A 21,498-nucleotide genomic window follows, 5' to 3' on the forward strand; every position below is an offset into this window, starting at 1 on the left:
GGACAGGCCCACAGACACATCTGGGGAACCGCCACAACATCAGCGCTTAGCACTTTCACACTTCATGCTTTCATCGCGCCCCTGATGGAAAGTCCCTGCCACCAGCCTCCCTTCAGCAGCTCTGCGAGCTCCCACAGAGACCTTCTCACTGTGAGGCTCATCCGGTGACACTAGGAGCTGTGTTCTCCTCTGGGCCTGGGGGTAGGGTTCTTGTTTGACACAGAGACTAGGAAGATTATGGTACCCAAAAGCCCCAGGCTTCTGCCAGGGTCCTCAAAACATGAGGGACTCTGTTGCAGGACTAAGGGCAAGGGTTTGATAGTGCTAGAAAGACCATGCCTAGCTCCTCTGAGCAGTGTTTGCAGCACATTGGCAACTTACCCGCAGTAGTGTTGTTCTCTTGATAGACAGGCCTCAGCAGCTGTAAAACACAACCCAGAAAGGACACAGTCACCTGAAGTAGGCTTGAGGTAGACTTTACAACAACCAACTGTAAATTTTAGCATGCCAAACCCAGAAAGCCAAAGCATTCTAGAGAGGTGAGAATCATTTTTGCCCTATTGCCAGCAGAAAATAAGAGCAATGACTTGCACTGTGGTCTATGCGGTGGGAACACTTCCCACATCATTACTCCTTGAGTGAGCCCTGAGAGGAGGCAGCAGGTCGTTCACCCCGGCTCTACAGTCCTAGTGGTAAATGTTTTAGGAAATTAGTGAAAGCTCCACTAAGGGATACGGGTTTATAAAAATGGCATGTGCTCTAGCAAACATTTAGAGATGATGCTCGATAAGGCTGAAGCACAGGCCAAGAGAGGATCCAGCACACACAGCCAACAGCCACATGCAGTAACTTGAGCGTGGGGCTGGAAAGCAGCTCTACCTGGCTCCCCGGGTTCAAAGGCGCCAAGATGATGTAGTTCTGGTCTGCCGTGGAGGGGACCCGGGATAGGGGAGGCATGGTGTTCTGGCTCCGCTTGCCGATCTCCGTGTACCTCTCCCAGCTGTTCAGCACCAGCCCATCAGTCCCGTCATACAGTATGTGGCAGCTCCGGCGCTGCTCAGGCCGTGGAGGCATGGTGCTGTTCTTTTCCCGCTTGTTGGGCGGTGACTGGAGGTCATAGGCAGACTTGCAGGATGACCTGCGGATCATGCCCTCGTGTCCTGGCTTGACCTGCGGGACGAGCCTCCAGACCAGCAGTATGATCTCAGTGGGACAGTTCCTGAAAGAGATGGCATGGGGCAGGTCAGAGATGGAGCAGCAGGGAGTGAGGCACCCCATGTCCTTCAAACAGCCATGAGCCCTGCGGTCCTTCCTCCTTCTAACACCTCTGCCCCTGTATCCTCTCTTCTTCCACTCCAGAGTCCCTTCTCAGTCTCCTGAACCTCAAAGCCTTCCCCTTCCTGTAGCCACTCAAAGCTTCTGCTCCCCTGCCCTGAGCTCCCTCAAACAATCTCTCCCAGAGCCCTGCACTGTTGCTTTGGGTGAACACTCACCGGATCTCGTGTGCCAGCTCCACACATTTCCAGTGCTCCACAGGCTGCTCGTTCAGCTGCAGCACCGTGTCAAGCTGCTGCAGACCGGCCTTTTCTGCCGGGCCACCTGCAGAGAGAAGAGACAAATACCAGTGACCTGCTGGACAGAGAGCTGAGAGTATGAGGGGGATGAGAAGCGCTGGGGCTAGCGAACACCCAAATAGCACAGCTTCACAGCTTGCACCACTCACTCCTCTAAAGCCAGTCTGTTTCCCCTCACATCCACACCTGAAAATGAAGTGGGGCTAGCAGAGCCTGCAGCTTCACCTTCCAACATGCACACACATGAAGAGCACCCAGGACAAAGTCATAAAAGCTCTCTCAGAACTATTGCATGAACTTCACATGTGCAGTGGAGAGCACCAGGGTACAATGGAGACACCAAGTCCATCCTGCAGGTTAGACTAGATCCCAAGAGGATCTAGTCAGGCAACTGAGGGCTCCTGTGATCCTGCTCCCCTCTGTGCCCCTGTCTGAAACACCCCCCTGTATGCTTCCCATAGGTCTCCCAACCAGCCAGACAGCTCCTCAGGTTGGAGAGGGAAGGGAACAAAATCTCTGCAAATTACTGCAACACACTGCCAAAATAGTGACACAGTGGCCTCTGACCTCATTAGAGGCAACAGAGAATTAATTAAGTGAAGCTTCTTGGAGGTGCCCAGAGTCCTGCAAGGCATGGGAGCTTCTGTATCACAACATGCTCTGGAAAGCAAAAAAGGAGCAGAGTCATTCATTTAAATCAAGACGGCTAAAAATGATCTGATTTCTTACCAGAGTCCACTGCCTGCACACGGACTGGGGAGTCACAGCAGATTGTGAAGCCAAACCCATCACTTCCTCGAGGGATCGTAATCTGAAGAGAGACACCGGAGTCACCCTGTTAAGTGTGAAAGCAGCTGCTGTGTGTGATCAGCGAGCATCCCCCCTTTCACCCACACGCTGCCCCACAGCCTTTGGAAATGCAGACACACGGCATTTCTAGAAGTGGTCACAGAGCCCAAAGGAACCGTCATAGTGATGAACACTGTCACTCTGTGAACCCCATGGACAATGGGTCTCTCCCCTGCTGCAGCCAAAGAGGGGTGGAAAGGGTGCTAAAAAGCAATGCAAAATCGAGCCAAGGATCAGCAGAGAGGAATGCCACAAAACGAGTGTTTGTGGAGCATACACAAGTCTCCACTCGTGACTCTTCCAAGTGTAAGGAAAGGTCTGATAAGCCATTAGAAAGGAAAATGTGGCAGTCTGGCTCTGACACTGATTTCTAACACGACTTCTCTAAGCAAGTCACTTAAACATTTCATTTCCAGTTGGGTAGTACAGAAATAGCAGCACTTCCCAGAGGAAGCTGCGAGGATCAGCACACTCCTGTCTGCAAGGCAGCTGTGCTGGAGCAGGCTCTGTCTGCATCACCCCATTAGCTGGGGTGAGCGTGTTTTCTCTTGCTGAGTTTGGAGAGGATGGATGCTGTGTTAATTAAGGCTCATTTCTCCTCCTGATTCAAGAAGCATTGAGCTTATTAATAAAATGATATTTATTTTTTTGATGTTGGCTTCCAGCAGCAGCTCAGCATGACAGTTCCTGTAAATACCTGATTATCCCCCCAAGACATTTGTCAAGATACTTGTTTTACTGACAGAGAAAAGAAAAGAAAAAATCCAACATCTGACCTGTATTATTTTGAGAACAAACAGCCAGAGAGAAGACAAGAAATTCAGCAGAAGCTGCCAAGGAGGGGAACTGGTTCCTCGCTCCTTTACCACGGGAGGGCAAATGCAGTGAGCTTTCATTTCTCTGCACCTCATCCCTGCTTGATTGCTCAGCGTAAAATCAGGCTTCAAAAGAGAAACTGTCTTTCCCTGGCGGGATCAAAAAGTAGGTCCAGTCCCACTACCCTGAGTATTTTTCTCTCTGGAGTTTGTTGGATCCTCAAACAGGGGAGGAGACTGCTTGTGGCTCTGCACCTTCAAACCAACCTCACATTTCAAATATTCAGCACCGGGGGATCCGAGTCCTGCAGAAGTGTTACCATTGGCACCTCGGGAGCCAGCCCAGCATCCCTCCCACCAAGGACACTCCACGGTCACTTCCCAGCCCAAAGCTCCCCTGTGCCGAGAGGTCTCCCACTCCTTCTCCCTGAGCTGGCTGGCTCTTGTCCACCACCAACGGAGGGAGACACCTTCCCTGTGCCACTAAATAGCAGTTTCTCACTGCTGGTGGTTCACTTTCCTCAGCTCCCACCACCACAGCCGTTACAGGGAGTCAAACATCCATTTTTGCTGCTGTGCACAGAACTAAGAAACAAGCATCTGACATAAGCTGGAAGGTGGATGGTAAGATGGTGAGAGACTCCAGCACCACGGAGGCTCACTGTACCCATAACTTTGTTAAAAAAATGCAGAAGAAATTGTTGAAATAGAGAATTGAGGAGGTCTAAGAAATAAATCAGTCAGTTGTCATTAATACAAAGCAAAGCAGCATTCCTACATGAGACAGTCACAATAGCCCTGACAAGAAGTGGGTATTTTTACTTAAGCTGGTTCTTTGTGCAATTCCCCATATACACTGTCCCCCACCACAGCTTTAGCGTGACATGAAAGATTAGCACAGGAGCACAGAGAAAAGCTGACCATAAACTGGGAGCCCCAACACAGACCATGGGGACGAAAATTATGTTCAAAAATGTAGGAGACTGGGACCTGCACAAGTAAAACCAGCACCCAGCGTTGCACACCGAGCGGGTCCAAGAGAACTTGCACCAGCTTTTATGGAGCACAGCAATCCACTTCTCATAAAGCAAGTCACTGTTGGCTGTAAGTAGCTTCAAGCAACACTTGATTCCCAAATACCGTCACATTAAAACAATTTTGAAAAGAGATAGCAGCAGCCTGGCAGAGCCTTAGCTGCCTGCTGTGCCTGCGTCTCCTCTAATGAGTGGTAGATTGAGACAGCTCCTCACAGCTTAGCACCTTCATCCTCAGCATGCTATCCTCAAGGTACACAGCAAATGCTCCCCCTTGATCCCCATTTACACACTGCAGCAACGGGCAGATCAGCTAGACACCTATCTGAAGATGCTTTCCTTGTATTCCCAATATTATCATTTATTAATGATAGCAAATCAACACCCTAGAAACAGCAAACGCAGAGCCCAAAAAGGGTAAGAAAGCCCACAAACACTCAAACTTAACTGAGACTTGCAGCAACGCGCACACACATGCTGGCACACGGATTTTTTTCCATGGGAGATACAGACCTGTCTGTATCTCCGCTCCGAGCACACCTTGCAGAGTCCATTGAAGCGGTTCATGGCTGGAAAACCCTAAACTCGCCGTTAGCCCATGAAAATCCAGTCCCCTGAAGCAGCCGTAATCCCGATCTCCTTGTATCACACAAGTGTGGAACAAACCACAGTCAAACTGGCATGACCGCCCATGGGAACCCAGCTCCAGAGAAGAATGGCAGGAAGCCACCTTTCACCTCCCCAGCCCCTGTCTGGGCTGTATGCCGCTTTACGATAAGCCAGAGGGCTTCCTGAAACCCCTAACTGACAAGGAAGAGAGAGAGTTTTATATTAAAATTCCTGTCAACTCTTTAGTATTCCCTAGTCCCTGCTCTGTTGATGTGGCTTTTGTTCCCGCGGCATTCTTCAGCCGCACGGAGCACTTTGTTATTGCAATGTTCTCACAAACACTTTGAGGATGTTTAAGCGGCATTTCACAGGCACCGGCTGTGCGAGCTTCACTTCATTAAAAAGACGGCTTGCACTGGTTACACTCGTAAAGGATGAGAGAGATTTAAAAAAAAAGAAAAAGCAGAGTTTGTTTTTGAAAGCACAGACCCAGAGGATATGCACGTCCCGATGCTTTGTGCTCACAGAGTCACGGAGGGGGAAGCAGAGAGGTCAATTGAATTGTACCCATGGTGTAATTTTGGAATTAAAGACAAAGAGCAACTCTTAACACAGCCAGCAGCAGGGTGCAAAGCAGGACTCAGTGAGTCTGCACGGTGCAGCCCCAACTGCCAGCGTTGCAGCGCAACCCCTTAGAGACGGGGTTGCAACGGAGAAAAAAGCACCTTCCACACCCCTACATGGGGATGGAAAAGAGAGGAGAGGCTCAAGAGAACCCAAACCCTGGGCTCCCTGGCACAGCAGCTGGGGTGGCTGGGCCAGGGGAGGCTGGGGAGGGAGCGCGAGGAGCCCGGGCAGCGTGGCGGGGCCGTTGGAGGCTGCCCGGGCGCGTTGTCCCAGCCCGCTGCACCGCCAGGCTGAGCTGGAAGGAGGATCGATCTTCCTTCCCAGCCACCATCTTTCAAGTCAGTGGCGACTGCCGGAGAGGAAGGGAGGAGAGGGGCGCTGGCTTTGTTTGTCTTGCTCAATCCTACGCTTTAAAACAAATAACTGAAAATGCAGCTGAGGGAAGCAGCAAAGCGGAATTCGGCACAGATAAATCACGGGGCCGGCTGAGCCCAATTTCCGATGCAAGCCATGTGTTTGTGCTCCCATTTCCCATCCTTGCCTTTCCTATAAATCACCAAGGCTCCACCATGGGCCTTTCCCTTCCCAGAGCAAATGGCTCTGAAAGGAGGAGGGGAGCAGACGCACCCGTCCACGGAGACACGGAGCCGGCCAGGGACTGATGCGGTGTGGCAGGCAGCCAGCCAGCCCCGTCCCCATTGCTCACAGTCCCCACTACTCCCAGTCAATGGCTGGTGCTTTGTCTCTGTGGCAATATACTGGAAAAACAGGAGGTCTCCATATGGCGATGGGGAGCGAGTGTGGGGTTACTACCCACATCACTCACCTCCATCAGCTGCTGCTTGATCGGGTTAATGAATTGCCTGTAAAAATCATGGTGTTGACAGGGAGACTGACACAGCTCTCACCTCAGCATCACCTTCACTAATACTCTGTCCCTTGGCTCGCTTGAAACCCCTCCATGCAGGCTCTGCTGGCAGCCAGCTCCTGACCCCACGTCTTCATGCCCCTGGCGGGTCACAGCCCTGTCACACCTACCTTCACCTGCTTCATGGTAGCAGCATCCTGGCTCTCCTGCGCCGCACTCTGACTTCCCAGCATCGGCTCTAAAAAAAAAAAAAAAGGCCATATCAGCCCAACAGCACACACCTCCTGACAATCCCTTTTCTTCCACACTGCATCTAAACACTATATATAAGATTTGTACATGTCATGGGCACATCTCCTCCAGGCTGGGCAGCCCTGCATGGCAGCAGCTGTGGGGTGGTTGCACATCTGGGACAGGTACTGCTGTCTCACCCCGCCCTGTGCCAGCCTGTCCTCCTCCACACACCCTGGCAGCACAGCAAGACCAAGGCAGGAGAAAAAGCTCCCCACCACCCTGCACAGAGCCCAGGAGCCAACAGGATTCAGCCCCAAGCCTGAGAGGCAGGAATCAGCATGACAAAAGGCCAAGCAAGAGGGAGAGACGTGGCTGCAATACTGGGATCCCCACAGAGCCCCAGCCAGGCACAGGTAAGCCAGAGCAAGGGTTGAAGGGGAGAGCTGGGTGCCTGTGCAGAGCCTGCTGAACCAGCTAGGGTCTCCCTGACACCGCTCTTTTGGGTTCCCGGTGCCCGCTGAGCATCACAGGGCTGAGAAGTGCCCACGGGAGCACAGGGGCCATGGGGCTGCTCCATGCCAGCACAGGGACGGACGCGAGGTTGACTCCTCTTCCAAACCTTGCCAGCACTTCCTGGGACATCCCAGCGGGGAGACACACCTCTGCTCTGCTTCAGCCGCCGCATGGCCACCTTCAGGTGCTTGGTCCTGCCCAGGTCCTCCCCGAGGAGATAGTACCAGCCACTGATCTCCTGGGTGGGAGGAAAGAAGCTGTCAGTGCAGGGGCTGATACTCACCCTCGCTTAACCCCAGAGGGGTCCCATTGCAGGGGCTGCCCCAGACTTGTTTGCACACAGAGGCGCAGCCCAGAGTCCTTCTCTTAGGATGCAGCAACAGCTAAAATTCCATCCCCCTGCAAGGAGGGACCAAGCATCACTGAAGTAGCAAGCTTCTAGGTTTTTAGAGGGAGACAAGGTGCAGAAAAGCAGACACTCTCCAGTAAAACTGTCCATATCATGTTTGCAGCAGCTGGCAGTCCCACGGGGAGCACACAGCTCCAGCCTTATCACCAGAGGAGGATGCCCAAACCAGCCTTCACCAGTGCTGGGTGCTCTGCAGTGGGCTGCCTTTGCCCCTGTCCCCTACCCATGTGGCCAGGGCAGCCAAGAGGACAGAGCTGACCTTGGTGATCCCTCGCCTCTCTTCCAGGGAGCTGCTGCTGTCTCCCATTGCTCCCTGGGCAGAAGCCAGAGAGACCAACCGTTCTGGACCAAGGCCAGGAGTCAGATGGGGTTGCAGGAACCATGCTCCCAAAGGCCAGAGAAAGGAGCCTATTTTAAAATTAGTGTTTTAAATCCACAGTGAGGAAACTGAGGAAAGGGGGCGATATCCAGCAACATCATGCAGCACCCAGGAGACAGGGTCAGCTCATCTCAGTCCCTCCTGAGGTCCCAGGAGGACCACATGCATCCTCCTCCCTTCCCTGCAAGAGTAGGGTGCTGTGCATGGGTGCTGTACACATGAACACTCCATCCTCTCTGTACACAATGACACTTTGGGAAACTCACTGCCTAAATCTGAGAAGGAAAGGACATCTCTGTGGAGGCCAAATATGACCAGAGCAGAGGCCCCTCCTGGGGAGAGCTGCAGTTTAGAGCTGCTTTGCCTAATTACCTTCACTGTTATGAAAAAGCTGCATTGCACTTGTCCAAATTTCAGAGGAGGCCATGCTCAAGCTACCTCTTACCCTCTTCTCAGGTCATTGCCACAAATAGCTCCTTTCTAACCTCTTGCTAGGGAGTAAATTTTCACACCTCAGGTGATGTATTAACACTCAGAAAACACTTTCAGTTTGCTGACATACTCTGATGTCCAGAGAAGATGACCAGAGCTGTCCAGGGGTGAAATCCCTCACCACTGACAGCTAGGATGAAACACTGCCATGTTTTAGTGGGTCGGCAGGAGTCATTTGCAGCAGTAGCCTTGCAGGCTTCTTTAGGAAGGCAAACCCAGCTGATGTGAAAGCTGTATTACCAAGCAGCAGCCAGGCTGGGGCAGCAGTACTGTGACCAAATCCGCAGCAGTGGGGCCATGGATCCTGGCAGCACTGCTGCCTCCAGGAACAGCCCAAGACCTCTGCATTTGCCCCCTGTCCACCTCCACCTCACCTCACCCTGGCTGCTGAACGCAGGGAATCGGGCAGACTCCTTGGAGGAGGAGCATCTCCCCACCATCGCACCCACCAGCAGCCACGTGTCAGATGTGACACATGCCGGCTGGGCGAGGCTGGCCCCAGCTCCCGTCCCCCAGGCAGCCCTGCTGCGAGCAGGGCAGGCAGCACTCGCTGGGGCCACCTCTCTGCATGCCCAGCTGCCACTACTCTCTGTCCCTGCAGGGAGTGACAGTCCCCTGTCCTAGGATCCCTCCTCTAACAGCCTCCCTGTTCCTGCCTCCAGTAACCACACCAACACCAGTCTCCCAGTGGCCATCCCTACCGGGAATGGGACCAGGGAACTCCCTGGGCACCTCCAGAGCATCTTTGTCCCAGGGTGGGAGAAGCCTGCTCCTGCCCCACGGGTGCACTACACCCCCCCACCGACCCAAGAGTCAGGCCCCAGCCTCACGCGCTGCACTCCGGCACGGAGGTACCTTGTCCAGAGTCAGGAGGGACTTGACACCAAAGCTCATGCAGCCGATCAGTTCGCTCTGTCTGCAGGAGAGATGGAGACTGTCAGCACACACTTAGTGAAAACTCCGCAGGGACCAGCACATACACCCCTTCGAAGGGACCCCACAAACATCCCTGCCCACGCCAGGAGTCAGGCAGTGCCCGGGACATGCCTCCCTCTCCATGCTTTGAGCAAGCATGGGGTAACCACACAGCTCAGCTGCAGCAGGGGCAAGGAGGAGCTGGGCTGAAGCATCCTGGTCACCCCCAGCCTACCTGATGCTGGCAGGAGCTTGGCTAAGGAGGCAGATGCCACTTGCCTGAGCAGGCAGCACAGCCTGGGAGATGCCAGACCCCTTGCTGCTGGGCTTCCCTCCTCACTGCATTGCCCCCAGTTAGGGAAGGCCAGCCCAGAGCCAGGCTCCAGCCCCACTTGGCTTTATCCAGCAGTGCAGACATGAATGGCTTCAGAATTTTCAAACACCGGTCCAGCTGATGGCTACCAAGCCACAGCAATGCCGACAGAGAGCATCAAGGGCAGGATTTCCTCTCCGCCAGCCTGCACACGGTGTGGTGCTCACCAGCATGAGCTGCCCATGAGCATGACCCTGTCCGGGGCGCCCCGCCAGCAGGTCCCAGCCCCACTGTTTAGCTCCCCCCACTTCACTGACCTGCAGCCTTCATGCAGGGCAGCTCTGACGTCAGGGCCAGCCCTTGAGGCCTGGGTGCTGGACGAGCTCACATGGGGTGGCCAGAGCAGATGGCAGGTTCACTGCCACACCAGCCCCATCTGAAACAGATTGCATGGCAGGCTGGCAGCCCCTTACCTGGAATTTCTGTCTCGGTTCCAGACTGTGACCAGGAGACGTTTCTGTTCATGCTCCTCTTGCACCAGGCTGTAACAAGCAGAGGGGACAGCCCGTGAGCACTGACCTTCCCCAGGAGGGCTCAGCAAGGGCTGCCCTCATGGCTGGAGACCCCTCGCCCTCCTCAGAGCCGGGTCTTCTCCATCATTCTCTGCACAGAGCACTGCAGCATCACCCCAAATAGCAACCTCCTCAAACAAGTTACTGTTGCACTAATTCCCTCGTTCCTGACAGACAACTGCAAGGGGATGTGACCTGTCCTGGGCAGCTAGTGGGGACACTGCTCAGGTGGTTTAAGGGGAAAAATAATCTTGCAGAAAGACACACATCCAACAACAAAGGGTAAATGCAAGGAACAAGCCACAGTCCATGCTCTGAAACAACCATCCTGTGCCAGATTAAATGCTGCATGGGGACAAACATCTGACACAGACTGGTTAGCTAGCAGTGACCAACTCTACCGAAACACGAGCCATACAGCTCCTTTCCCATGCAGAGACATGCTGTAGCTATAAGGAAATCCTTTTACCTTCCTCATTCATACCGATGCCCATACTATTGCAGGTGTAAGGTCTAGGAAATGGAGTGTGTTTACCCAACTCCTGACCAGCAAGAAAGTCCAACCGTGCAGGAACGTCGCTGCCATGCTGTGTGCTAACAGCTTCATGAGCCTCCGCAGAGCTCTGCCCAAAAGTTCAAGGCATTTCAGCTATAAAAACCAGCAGTATAATGCCTGTCACTCCTCATCTCAGCAGCAGACCTGTTCATGCATGATGCGTGCTTATTATAGACCATAATGCAAAAGCAAACATGGGGTCTTGGCTTCAAGAGGGTACCCCAGGACAGCAGCCACGTGGGTCCCTCACTGCTCAGTGTGAACACGGTGCTGGCGGATGGGTCAGAGCTACCTCTGCGCTGTCATACTCACAAAAGAAAGTGCTCGTGGAAGACAGGATTTTTGCTGTCTGGCACAGTCTTCGTCTTTTGCCTGCATTTCCAGTCAGCATCTGGCACAATCGACATCTTTACAGAGGAAAACAAGCAGCGTGTTAGCACTCTCAAAGCAAGCACTGGCACACAGCTGTAGCTCTGCCGCCGCAGTGGCAGGAGACCGGCACAGCCACTTTTATGGATGGCTAAGCCTCAAATATCCAGCTGAGCCAGTGCTAACGGGTGGTTTAGATCACTTTACACTATGTGTGTCAAGTAATTGCATTACAAAACTCCTCGGGGCAGGGAAGGGAAGTAAACGAGCAGAAAAGTCAAGGACTGATACATACAAATGTTGCTGGCTGGTGTCTGATGTGCAGCCCCCTTGTAGGAGTGATGCTGCCTGCACTGTGCACACCACGGTGGGAGCAGCCTGCCAAGGTGACCTCCAGGAGAGCCCAGAGCCACACTGTGCTGGCCAAACACTTATCCCCACCAGTCCTTGGGCACCCAGTGGGATGCTCTTGCAATGAATGGCTGACACGGACCTTAGCAGGGTCCCGTTCTTTGCTTTTCTAGCTCCATGCAGAGGGGTTTGTGAACCCTCCAGCGCTGGGCAAGAGACCAACCACCTCCCTGCATGCTGTGGATGCTCAGCCAGAGCAGGACAGAGGAGGAAAGGGAAGGGACAGGCAGCCCAGAGCATGCTTGGAGGACCCAACCACAAAATCCCAAGAAAGCATGAAGCTCCCCAAGCAAAGCCCCAGGAGAACCCACCTTCACATAGGAGTCACAAGTCCGGTACTCCTTTCCCATCAGACCTTTTGCTTCCATGACTGGAAAGGAAACAAAACGGTGATGCTCCAAAGCAGCGGGGAAGGCATCCTCCTACACTGCAGCACTCTGCTCCACGGGGTGCTCCCTCCTTGTGGGACCAAACCCACCTCCTGCCCCAACAGGATCCCGCGCACAGCTCCCCAGCAGACTGCTCTCACCGGGCACCCACAAACAGGTGAAGGAGTTTATTGTGTTTGCTATAAATACCAGCGTCTGTGGGTGAGGTTGGTGGCAGATGCAGTTCAGCATCCGGATGGCAAATTGCATTTCATTTGCCTGACTTCACACAACTCTGGGCTCCCTGCCCCGAAGCCAAACGCATCATCAAGTTAAATATCAATGGCCACATCCTGATGGCAGCCCCGCCAGCAGGGACTCAGCACTGCACTGCTGCCAACAGCTGGGAACCCTGCACTCCCCAGCCGTGTGCCTGGAGGCAATAGATGTGCAGCGGAGTCTGGATAGCCCAGGATGGGCTGCCTGAATGAGACTAAGCTCCCTCCTAACAAGCCTGGCAAGGCAGCAGTGACTTTGTCTTTGTCATACAGATATGTGCTCCTAATAAACACGGTCTGCCCAACAGACACCCCAGTGCATAAGGGGAAAGGGGTTCTGCAAGACCCTCTAGTGCTTCACAAAGCAGTCTGGCAAGGTTCCTCCCGAACAGGCTGCGCCAGGAGCTTCCCCCTCCAGCCAGACCTGCTTTGGGTTTAAAGATGTTGGGGTGGAGAATGAAAAAGTAAGACGGATCACCCCACATCACCCAGCCTCCTCCTGCCCACACCGAGTACCCTGACCACTCAGCATGTGCAGCGGGATGTCGAGTTCCAGACCTTGAGCCTCCTTTGCCTCTTTGTTGGACCATTTCCCTCTTCCGAGACCCTCCTTTGAAGACAGCATCAGAACGAAACAGTGACTCGCACCCAGCTCACGCTGGGGCTGCTCTCTGGAGGGATTTAGGGCAAAGCCTGTGCCGGACCCTCAGAACCACACACAGCATGGAAGAAGAAAAAAAATAAAACCCACATCTTTTTGCTGTTGTTTCTTTAAAAAACTTGCCTGCAGCCAGAAAAGGGGAGCAAGCTCTCATGGCTGCCGAGCGGAGGACAGGGGCTGTGTGGGGCTCGGCTGGTCCCTGCAGCATCACCAGGCCCAGGCCATCCTCTGCCCCCGTTTCATTATAACCAGGCAGGGTGGGACCGGGCTGTAAGGTGGGATGTTGCTCAGAGTCTTTTGTATCCCTCCTGCCCTGCTGTGCAGGTCTCTGGGATAGGGGTGCTTTCCCCACAAAGGGTAGCCACCCCCAAAAGCACTGGGAGTCCCAGGGCCCTGTTTTCCTTTCACCCTACCCTGGGCAGCAACGAGCCTGCTGTGTTCACAGGGAGGGAATTTTTGCTCTAACCATTTCAAACTTTTTTGTTAACCATTTACTTATCATGAAGCCCTGATGAGCCTCTGGTAGAAAGCTCTGTGCCAGGAAACCAGGACACACACATCCTTCACTGCAGGAGCAATCCTAAGGGACCCCCCTAAGTGTCTTCAGACAGGTTTTTCTAAAGAAAAGAGCTAGTTTTCACACTCTCATTGGCCTTTGTAATGAACACCATGCAGTGCCACAGTTCCCTGGGACCTGCCTCATGGCTGCGATGGAGAGTTTCCCAGATCATGCCAAGTCTGAGTGCCCAGAGAAAGAAAAGCATCTTGTGTCCCCAGTGGGACATGCCATGGCTTGACAGGCAGCAACCCCAGCCTGGGCCAGGTGAAATACTTTTGCTGAAGAAATGTTGCTGGTGTTAAAAAAATGCAGCATTCAGAGGTAATGGAACTATTTGGAAAACCTGGCAAATCTGGCAAACAGTTTTGGCCAATGTAAAAGACATTTTGGAGCAGACAAAGAACTTCAAGTTTTCCTTTTCAAATTATATTTGCCTTTTTTCTCTTCACATGGAGTTAAAGAAAAAAATGTATACAAGTGGACACAAAACACGCCGTGGTCACCTGGAAATTTCCATTTGGCCTCTAAATCTAAGAGCCCTGAATCGTACCACTCTACCACTGAGTTGTTCCCAATGGCTGCCACAAAGCTCCAAAGAGTTTGAAGAAAAGGCTTAGAAGTGCTGTCCCCATCAAGGGCCACCTCGCCATAAGCCCCAAGATGATACTCACTGTGCAGCACCAGGATCCGGCCCCGCACCTCGATGGAAAGCTTCAGCTGGCCTGGAGGAGAGGAGAGGAGAGGAGAGAGTGAAGGACGCAGGGCGCACCCACCGCTGTCGGCACTCAGCAGCACAGGGACCCCACAGCTCTGAGGCTTGCACGGGGCCAAACCCATCCTGCTTCCCCGCCCCTGGGCATGGGGGCATCGCTCAGGGAGCCAAGGGGAAAGAGGTGGGAGGAAACATCTTCTGCTACCAAAAAAGTCATAGAATCACAGAATCGTTTAGGCTTCAAAAGACCTTTAACATCATCAAGTCCAACCGTAAACCTAAAGCTGCCAAGCCCACCACTAAGCCACGTTCTTAACTGCCACATCTACATGTCTTTTAAATACCTCCAGGGATGGTGACTCAATCACTTCCCCGGGGCAGCCTGTTCCAATGCTTGACAACCCTTTTGGTGAGAAACTTTTTCCTAATATCCAATCTAAATCTCCCCTGGTGTAACTTGAAGCCATTTCCTCTTGTCCCATCACTTTCTACTTGGGAGAAGAGACTGACACCCACCTCGCTACAACCTCCTTTCAGGTAGTTCTAGAGAGTTATAAGGTCTCCCCTGAGCCTCCTTTTCTCCAGGCTAAGGCTTGTTCTCCAAACCCTTCACCAACTTTGTTGCTCTTCTTTGGATATGCTCTGGCACCTCAATGTCTGTCTTGTAGTGAGGGGCCCAAACCTGAACACAGTAATCGAGGTGCAGCCTCACCTGTGCTGGGTACAGGGGCACAATCACTTCCCCACGCTATTGCTGATACAAGCCAGGATGCCACTGGCCTTCTTGCCACCTGGGCACACTGCTGGCTCCTGTTCAGCCGGCTGTCGACCAACACCCCCAGGTCCTTTTCCACCGCGTAGTTTTCCAGCCACTCTGCCCCAAGCCTGTAGTGTTTTATGGGGTTGTTGTGACCCAACTGCAGGACCCAGCACTGAACCTTGTTGAACCTCATACCTTGTCACAGAAGGAGATCAGGTTAGTCAAGCAGGACCTGCCTTTCATAAACCCATGAACTGGGCCTGACCACCTGGTTGTCCTGTACGTGCCACACGATGGTGGTGATCTGCTCCATAACCTTCCCCTGCACCAAAGTCAGACTGACAGGCCTGTAGTTCCCCAGATCCTCCCTCCAGCCCCTCCTGTAGATGGGCATCACATTTGCTAAACCCCAGTCACCTGGGACCTCCCCAGTTAGCCAGAACTGCTGATAAATGATGGAAAGCAGCTTGCTGAGCACTTCTGCCAGCTCCCTCAGTACCCTTGGTGGATCCCATCCATCCCCATAGACTTTGGTGTGTCTAAGTGGTGTAGCAGGTCACTAACCATTTCCCCTGGGATTATGGGGGCTTCATCCTGCTCTCCATCCCTGTCTTCCAGCTCAGGGGGCTGGGTACCCAGGGAACAACTGGTCTTACTATTAAAGACTGAGGCAAATAAGGTATGAAGCACCTCAGACTTTTCCTCATCCTTTGTCACTATGTTCCCCCCACATCCAATAAAGGATGGACATTCTCCTTAGCCCTCCTTTTGTTCCTAGTATATTTATGTAAATACTTTTTAATTGTCTTTTACGGCAGTAGCCAGATTAAGTTCTAGTTGGGCTTTGGCCCTTCTGATTTTCTCCCTGCATAACCTACAACATCCCTGTAGTCCTCCTGAGTGGATGACCTTATTCCAAAGGTCATAAACTGTTCTTTTCCTGAGTTCCAGTCAAAGCTCTCTGTTCAGCCAAGCCGGTCTTCTTCCCCACCAGCTCATCTTTTGGCACATGGGGACAGCCTGCTCCTGTGCATTTAGGATTTTCTTCTTGAAGAATGTCCAGTCTTCCTGGACTCCTCTGCCCTCCAGGACTGCCTCCCAAGGGACTCTGTCAACCAGGCTCCTAAACAGGCCAAAGTCTACCCTCTGGAAGTTCAAGGTAGCAGTTCTACTGACCCCCATCCTTACTTCTCCAAGAATCGAGAATTCTATCATTTCGTGATCGCTGTGCCCAAGATGGCCTCCAACCATCACATCACCCACAAGTCCTTCTCTGTTCACAAACAACAGGTCCAGCAGGACGCCTTCCCTAGTTGGCTCCCTCAGCAGCTGTGTCAGGAAGGTCTCTTCCAGACACTCCAGCAACCTCCTAGACTGTTTCCTCTGTGCTGTATTGTATTTCCAGCAGACATCTGGTAAGTTGAAGTCCCCCATGAAAACAAGGGCTAGCAATTTTGAGATTTCTCCCAGCTGCTTATAGAATATTTCGTTTGTCTCTTCATCCTGGTTGGATGGTCTATAACAGACTCCCAACCACATTATCTGCCTTGTTGGCCTTCCCTCGATTCCTACCCATAAACATTCAACCCTATCGTCACCATCATTAAGCTCTAGACAATCAAAACACTCCCTAACATACAGGGCTACCCACCACCTCCTTCCTTGCCTATCCCTTCTGAAGAGATATAGCCATCCATTGCAGCACTCTGGTTGTGCGAGTCATCCCACCATGTTTCCATGATGGCAACTATGTCACAGTTTTCCTACTGCACAATGGCTTCCAACTCCTCCTGTTGGTTGCCCATGCACACATGCCCCATGTCTTACGGCTTCAGATGCAAAAACATTCCAGGAAAACCTGAGTACTGTTTTCTTAGCACACAGCAAACTCTGATGGCAGGAGGCAGAAGCCCATGGCAGAGGGGAAGTGGAAGCACCAAGATGAAACAGTTGCTGTGGGATGAATTAGCCCTTGTTTAAGAGGGATGCAGCACGCTCAAATCCTGCCCCCAGCCCAGATTCAACTTCCCCTTTGCTGCTCCCCTGACAGCAAAGGGCTGTCACCCCTGCAGAAGGTGACAGCAGGCCAAGCTGCAGGCGGCCTGGACAAATGCCAAGGACAACTGGTGCCTTTGGTGGCAGGAACATGCCGGCACAGGGTCAGCCAAGGCTGGCCCCGCCGGGGGACCCTGGGCCATGGCACTAACCCGCTTTTGTCCATCCGCTGCTGTGGGACCCTGCTCCACGCACATCTCCCGCCTGCTTGCCCTACTGCATGTCTCATCTGTCCAGGGTGGTTTTGAGGAAAACAAGAAAGCCTTAGAAGCCCCTTCACCGACTGTCACATCCAGCAACAGTTTGTTATCACTGGCACTATCGAGCAGAGAAGACTCAACAACAAGGACTAATGCAGCACTGCTTGCAGCACAAACCCAGCCCCCAGGAACTGAAGCACAGCAAGAGCACCCACATTGCAGCCTCCTGCATTTCCTGGGGAACCCAGACAGTACGGGCTGGTGAGCAGACAGGTAATCTCCTAAAAACAGGGGTCAATACTTCCTTTAATCTAGGATTAAACAAGAATGGTTTCAGTCATGTGTTTTGACACTGAACAATTGTCAGGTGGCCAACGAGGCCAGGAGCAGCCAAGCCCCAGCAAAGAGCAGTGCTCCACAATCCTGCAATCCCTCTGCCACAGAGCCTGGGGGGGCTTGGACCAAGCAGGACCCCTGGTTCCCAGTGACACAGCACTGCTGGGGAAATGCCTGGCTCCCTGCACAACAGCACCCAGAGCTTTTGATTGAGGAGGTAGTGATAAGGGAGAGCCTTGAGGAGCTACATGAAAGAAACATGACTTTGGCCTGGATGGAGACCACCCTTGCTCCCGATGCACTGGCTTACCCACAGCCACCCACCAAGCCGGGAAGCAGGGCCAGCCTGCCTGGGGTGCTGTAAGAGTCGGTCAGAAGATCAGCATTGTCTCAACATTGTCATCAGGGACATGGACAGTGAGGTACCCGACAACGGCCTGTTTGGAGCGCAGCTGCCGACACCTGGAATGGAATGTGGTGCAAAGGCTCCTGAATGCAGAACTGTGTGGCACAGCCAGTGCTGTGCTGTTCTCCTGAGTACTGAACCGGGTGGTGCAGACAGTGCAGGGCTGTTCTTTGGTGCCTGAGCCGTGCAGTACAAAGAGTGTTGTGCTATTGTTCGGTACCTGGGCCTAACCAGAGCAGTTAGTGGTAATTGCATAGCCATTGTCAAAAAGATGGATCGTGACTGTTGCCATAACACCGATGAAGAAATCATGAACCTCAGATGAACTTTGCTTCATTATAATACCAAAACACACCTCCTGGTTGAAGGTTACCCGCCTCTGAGACTGACCACACCTCGGACACTCCCCCCCGCGCACGCGCGATGGCCTTGCTCGAGAGGGGTGGAGATATGATAATTTAATTCTGAGAAGGGCGGAGACCCCTGAGGCAGAGGTGGAGCAAGGTGTGTTACTAAGCATAAAAGATGACTTCTGGACAACGAAAATTGGAAGCTTCCCCACCAAGGACCACGACGATTGACGACGCTGCATCAGCTGGACCCGGGACCGTTAGGACGTCGTGAGATCAGCGGTGGTAGCTATAACCTCTCTCCCTCTTCTCTCTAAAACTTAACTTTACTTTTTTTCCTTTCTTTCACCCATCTCTAACTATCGCGTGCCTCTTCACAGGCAACCCAATAAAGTTTCACTGTTTGATTACTGCTATCCCCTTTGGTGTTGGTCACCTTAATTTTGCACTTTCGAGATCGTAGCAAACGAATCATCACGAGTCCACCGAGTGGACCGTGACAGGTGCCCAGCTCTCGGCTGCCAGGCCTGCCAAGCCTTGCAGGGGACCTGCTGCCCATCATCATCATGAGCAGAGCAAGGAGCACAGTCAGAAGATCAAAGGCAGGATGGTTCCAACAGTCATTAAGAGGCCAAAAGAGCAGATCTTAATGAGAGCACAGGGGCATCCACTTCTGCCCCTCAGTGGGGCAGAGAATAACATAGAAGAGAAAGAGAGCTCAAAGTGCCAAGATTTGGTGCCTGGAGCAAATTATAGGATCTTTCTTGGATCAGGAGATTGATCTGACTTGTTGCAGGAGGACCCAGAACCTAACCCACCCCACAGGCAGCCCTTCAGGAGGAGAATTCTCCCCATGTAGATTGGCACAGCACAGCACAGCAGCAAGAGCTCACCGTGGGACCTGGCAGTCCCTCATGGGTGCTGCAGCACCCACCTGTACAAGACAGCAGGGCAGCAGGCAATGTTTCTATCCATCAGTGCCTTTTAAGTTACCTAAGGTGAGAGAGAGGAAGGGAGGACTTGGAGCAGAGAGAGGAGGTGGGAGGGATGGAGCCAGGGAAGTGTCAGACCAGGGTTCCACAGGGAGCAGACCAGAGTAACTCAGCTCGGCCTGAATATCCCCCTGGGGACCTGCTCTCAGTGTGGACTATGTGGGCAGATCCAACCTCTGTGCTCATGAGAAGTTCGTCTACTTGGGACAGGATCAGCTGAAACCCGACTACAAAGGCAGGGGGCGCTCAGGCAGGCCTTTGAATCCAGAAACCCCTCTGCAGAGGTGCACGGACAAGATGGGAAGATTATTTCTAAAGAAAGAATGAAGGAAGGAGCATCCCAAACATGCCTTTGGCTGGCGACAGGCAAAGTCACCACCTGCAAACACGGCATCCACAACTGCAGAATACACTGCTCACAGCCCACTCTGAAACAGAGCCAAGAATAAAACTCAGCTCTTACACAGCTCCAAATCCAACCTGCAGTTCCCACTGCTTTTCAATATGCCCGTGTTAGATCCCTGAGCTCCCAGCTCTTCTCTGGAGCTGCAATCACAGAATCACAGAATCACAGAATCACAGAATTGTCTAGGTTGGAAAAGACCTTGAAGATCATCCAGTCCAACCATCAACCCAACGTTAACAGTTCCCAACTCCACCAGATCCCTCAGCACTGGGTCAACCCGACTCTTCAACCCCTCCAGGGATGGGGACTCCCCCCCTGCCCTGGGCAGCCCATTCCAACGCCCAACAGCCCCTTCTGCAAAGAAATCCTTCCTAAGAGCCAGTCTAAACCATCCCTGGTGCAACTTGAGGCCATTCCCTCTTGTTCTATTGATTATTACTTGGTTAAAAAGACTCATCCCCTCTCTCTGCACCCCCCTTTCAGGGAGTTGGAGAGGGCCATGAGGTCTCCCCTCAGCCTCCTCTTCTCCAGACTAAACCCCCCCAGTTCCCTCAGCCGCTTCCCATCAGACCTGTGCTCCAGACCCTGCACCAGCTCCGTTGCCCTTCTCTGGACACGCTCGAGTCATTCAATGGCCTTTTTGGAGTGAGGGGCCCAAAACTGAACCCACTCATCGAGGGGTGGCCTCACCAGTGCTGAGTCCAGGGGTGAGATCCCTTCCCTGTCCCTGCTGGCCACGCTATTGCTGATACAAGCCAGGATGCCATTGGCCTTCTTGGCCACCCGGGCACACTGCTGGCTCATGTTCAGCCGGCTGGCAATCAACCCCCCCAGGTCCCTCTCTGACTGGCAGCTCTCCAGCCACTCCTCCCCAAGCCTGTAGCACTGCTGGGGGTTGTTGTGGCCGAAGTGCAGCACCTGGCATTTGGCCTTATTGAAGCTCATCCAGTTGAATCTGTGATGTTCAGCACTGCCTGGACCTGTCTGCCAGCAACTGATTCCCAGCATTGAAAACCCAACTGGTCATAGACCGCACACAGGAGGCCAGCACCTGGGAGAGCCACGCGTGTAAACCCCTGCTGAGCAAGGACACGGGTCCCAGGGCAGCAGCTCTGCTCTGCCAGCTTACTTAGTCACGCACTTGCTTTCCCATGCGCTAGTGACTCTGCAAAAATCTATCCACAGTACTCAGACTGGCACAAAGACTCCGCCGACAGCATTTGTCAGGGTCGGGGGGGCAGAGCAGGCTGCCAGCCCCTGGCTCGCTGGCCCCGCTCGGGCACAGAGGGCTCTGCCCCGCTGAACACCTTCCCAAGAGGTTCCCTGGGAGCTGCCGGCTGCCAGCCTGCATAGGATGTGCAGATTTTAAGGGTGAAGCAGGGTCTGAAATTTGTGTAATAATTCTGGACCAACCCAAAACTAAATATTTCTCAATCCTCCTCAAAAATCAAAAGATTGAAAGCATCATTAGCCTAACGTTTCATTTAGTCCAAAGCAAAATATACCATTTTCACTTGTTTTCCAGCTTAGAAAACACAACAAACAAAATAAACAGTAAATATCATTTACAGACTTCTAAATATCTTTCAAACTAAAAACCAACATTCCATTTTGCAAAAGACACACCCAAGGGCTTAGGCTTGCTGGGGTGGGGATATATTACAGGATTGTTTAACCTGAAGCAAGTCAAAAGAACACATTTTTCACTCGAAAAAACAGAAACTTTTCAAACCCCTCTCCAGCTCACAGGTGTCTGTGTGTGCATCTGCATGTTTGAGAGCACATGTCTGTGCACCTGTGGAAACACATGGCTTTATGTGCACTTATCCCTGTGCAAGTGAGAGCAAGGTGAGAAAGACAAGAGCCAGGTGGGGTA

At 52.8% G+C, this 21,498-nt stretch overlaps 1 protein-coding gene across 2 annotated transcripts in view; it reads right to left on the reverse strand.

Moving 5' to 3' along the window:
• RGS3 (regulator of G protein signaling 3) overlaps window positions 1–21,498 on the reverse strand; it is an 89,422-nt gene that overhangs the window by 60,555 nt on the left and 7,369 nt on the right. Inside the window, exons 3-13 of one of the 2 annotated variants that reach the window (XM_074846178.1) lie at window positions 14,077–14,127; window positions 11,851–11,909; window positions 11,072–11,166; window positions 10,105–10,173; window positions 9,259–9,319; window positions 7,271–7,361; window positions 6,547–6,614; window positions 2,304–2,385; window positions 1,494–1,599; window positions 880–1,219; window positions 382–421 (exon numbers count right to left, since the gene is read on the reverse strand). In XM_074846178.1, coding sequence (XP_074702279.1) covers window positions 382–421; window positions 880–1,219; window positions 1,494–1,599; window positions 2,304–2,385; window positions 6,547–6,614; window positions 7,271–7,361; window positions 9,259–9,319; window positions 10,105–10,173; window positions 11,072–11,166; window positions 11,851–11,909; window positions 14,077–14,127 — 1,062 coding nt within the window. Of the gene's footprint in view, window positions 1–381; window positions 422–879; window positions 1,220–1,493; window positions 1,600–2,303; window positions 2,386–4,785; window positions 4,928–6,546; window positions 6,615–7,270; window positions 7,362–9,258; window positions 9,320–10,104; window positions 10,174–11,071; window positions 11,167–11,850; window positions 11,910–14,076; window positions 14,128–21,498 lie in introns of those variants that run through there. The other variant, XM_074846179.1, reaches the window with a different exon arrangement.

The sequence above is a fragment of the Strix aluco genome, chromosome 20, assembly GCF_031877795.1.
Source record: "Strix aluco isolate bStrAlu1 chromosome 20, bStrAlu1.hap1, whole genome shotgun sequence".
NCBI lineage: Eukaryota > Metazoa > Chordata > Aves > Strigiformes > Strigidae > Strix > Strix aluco.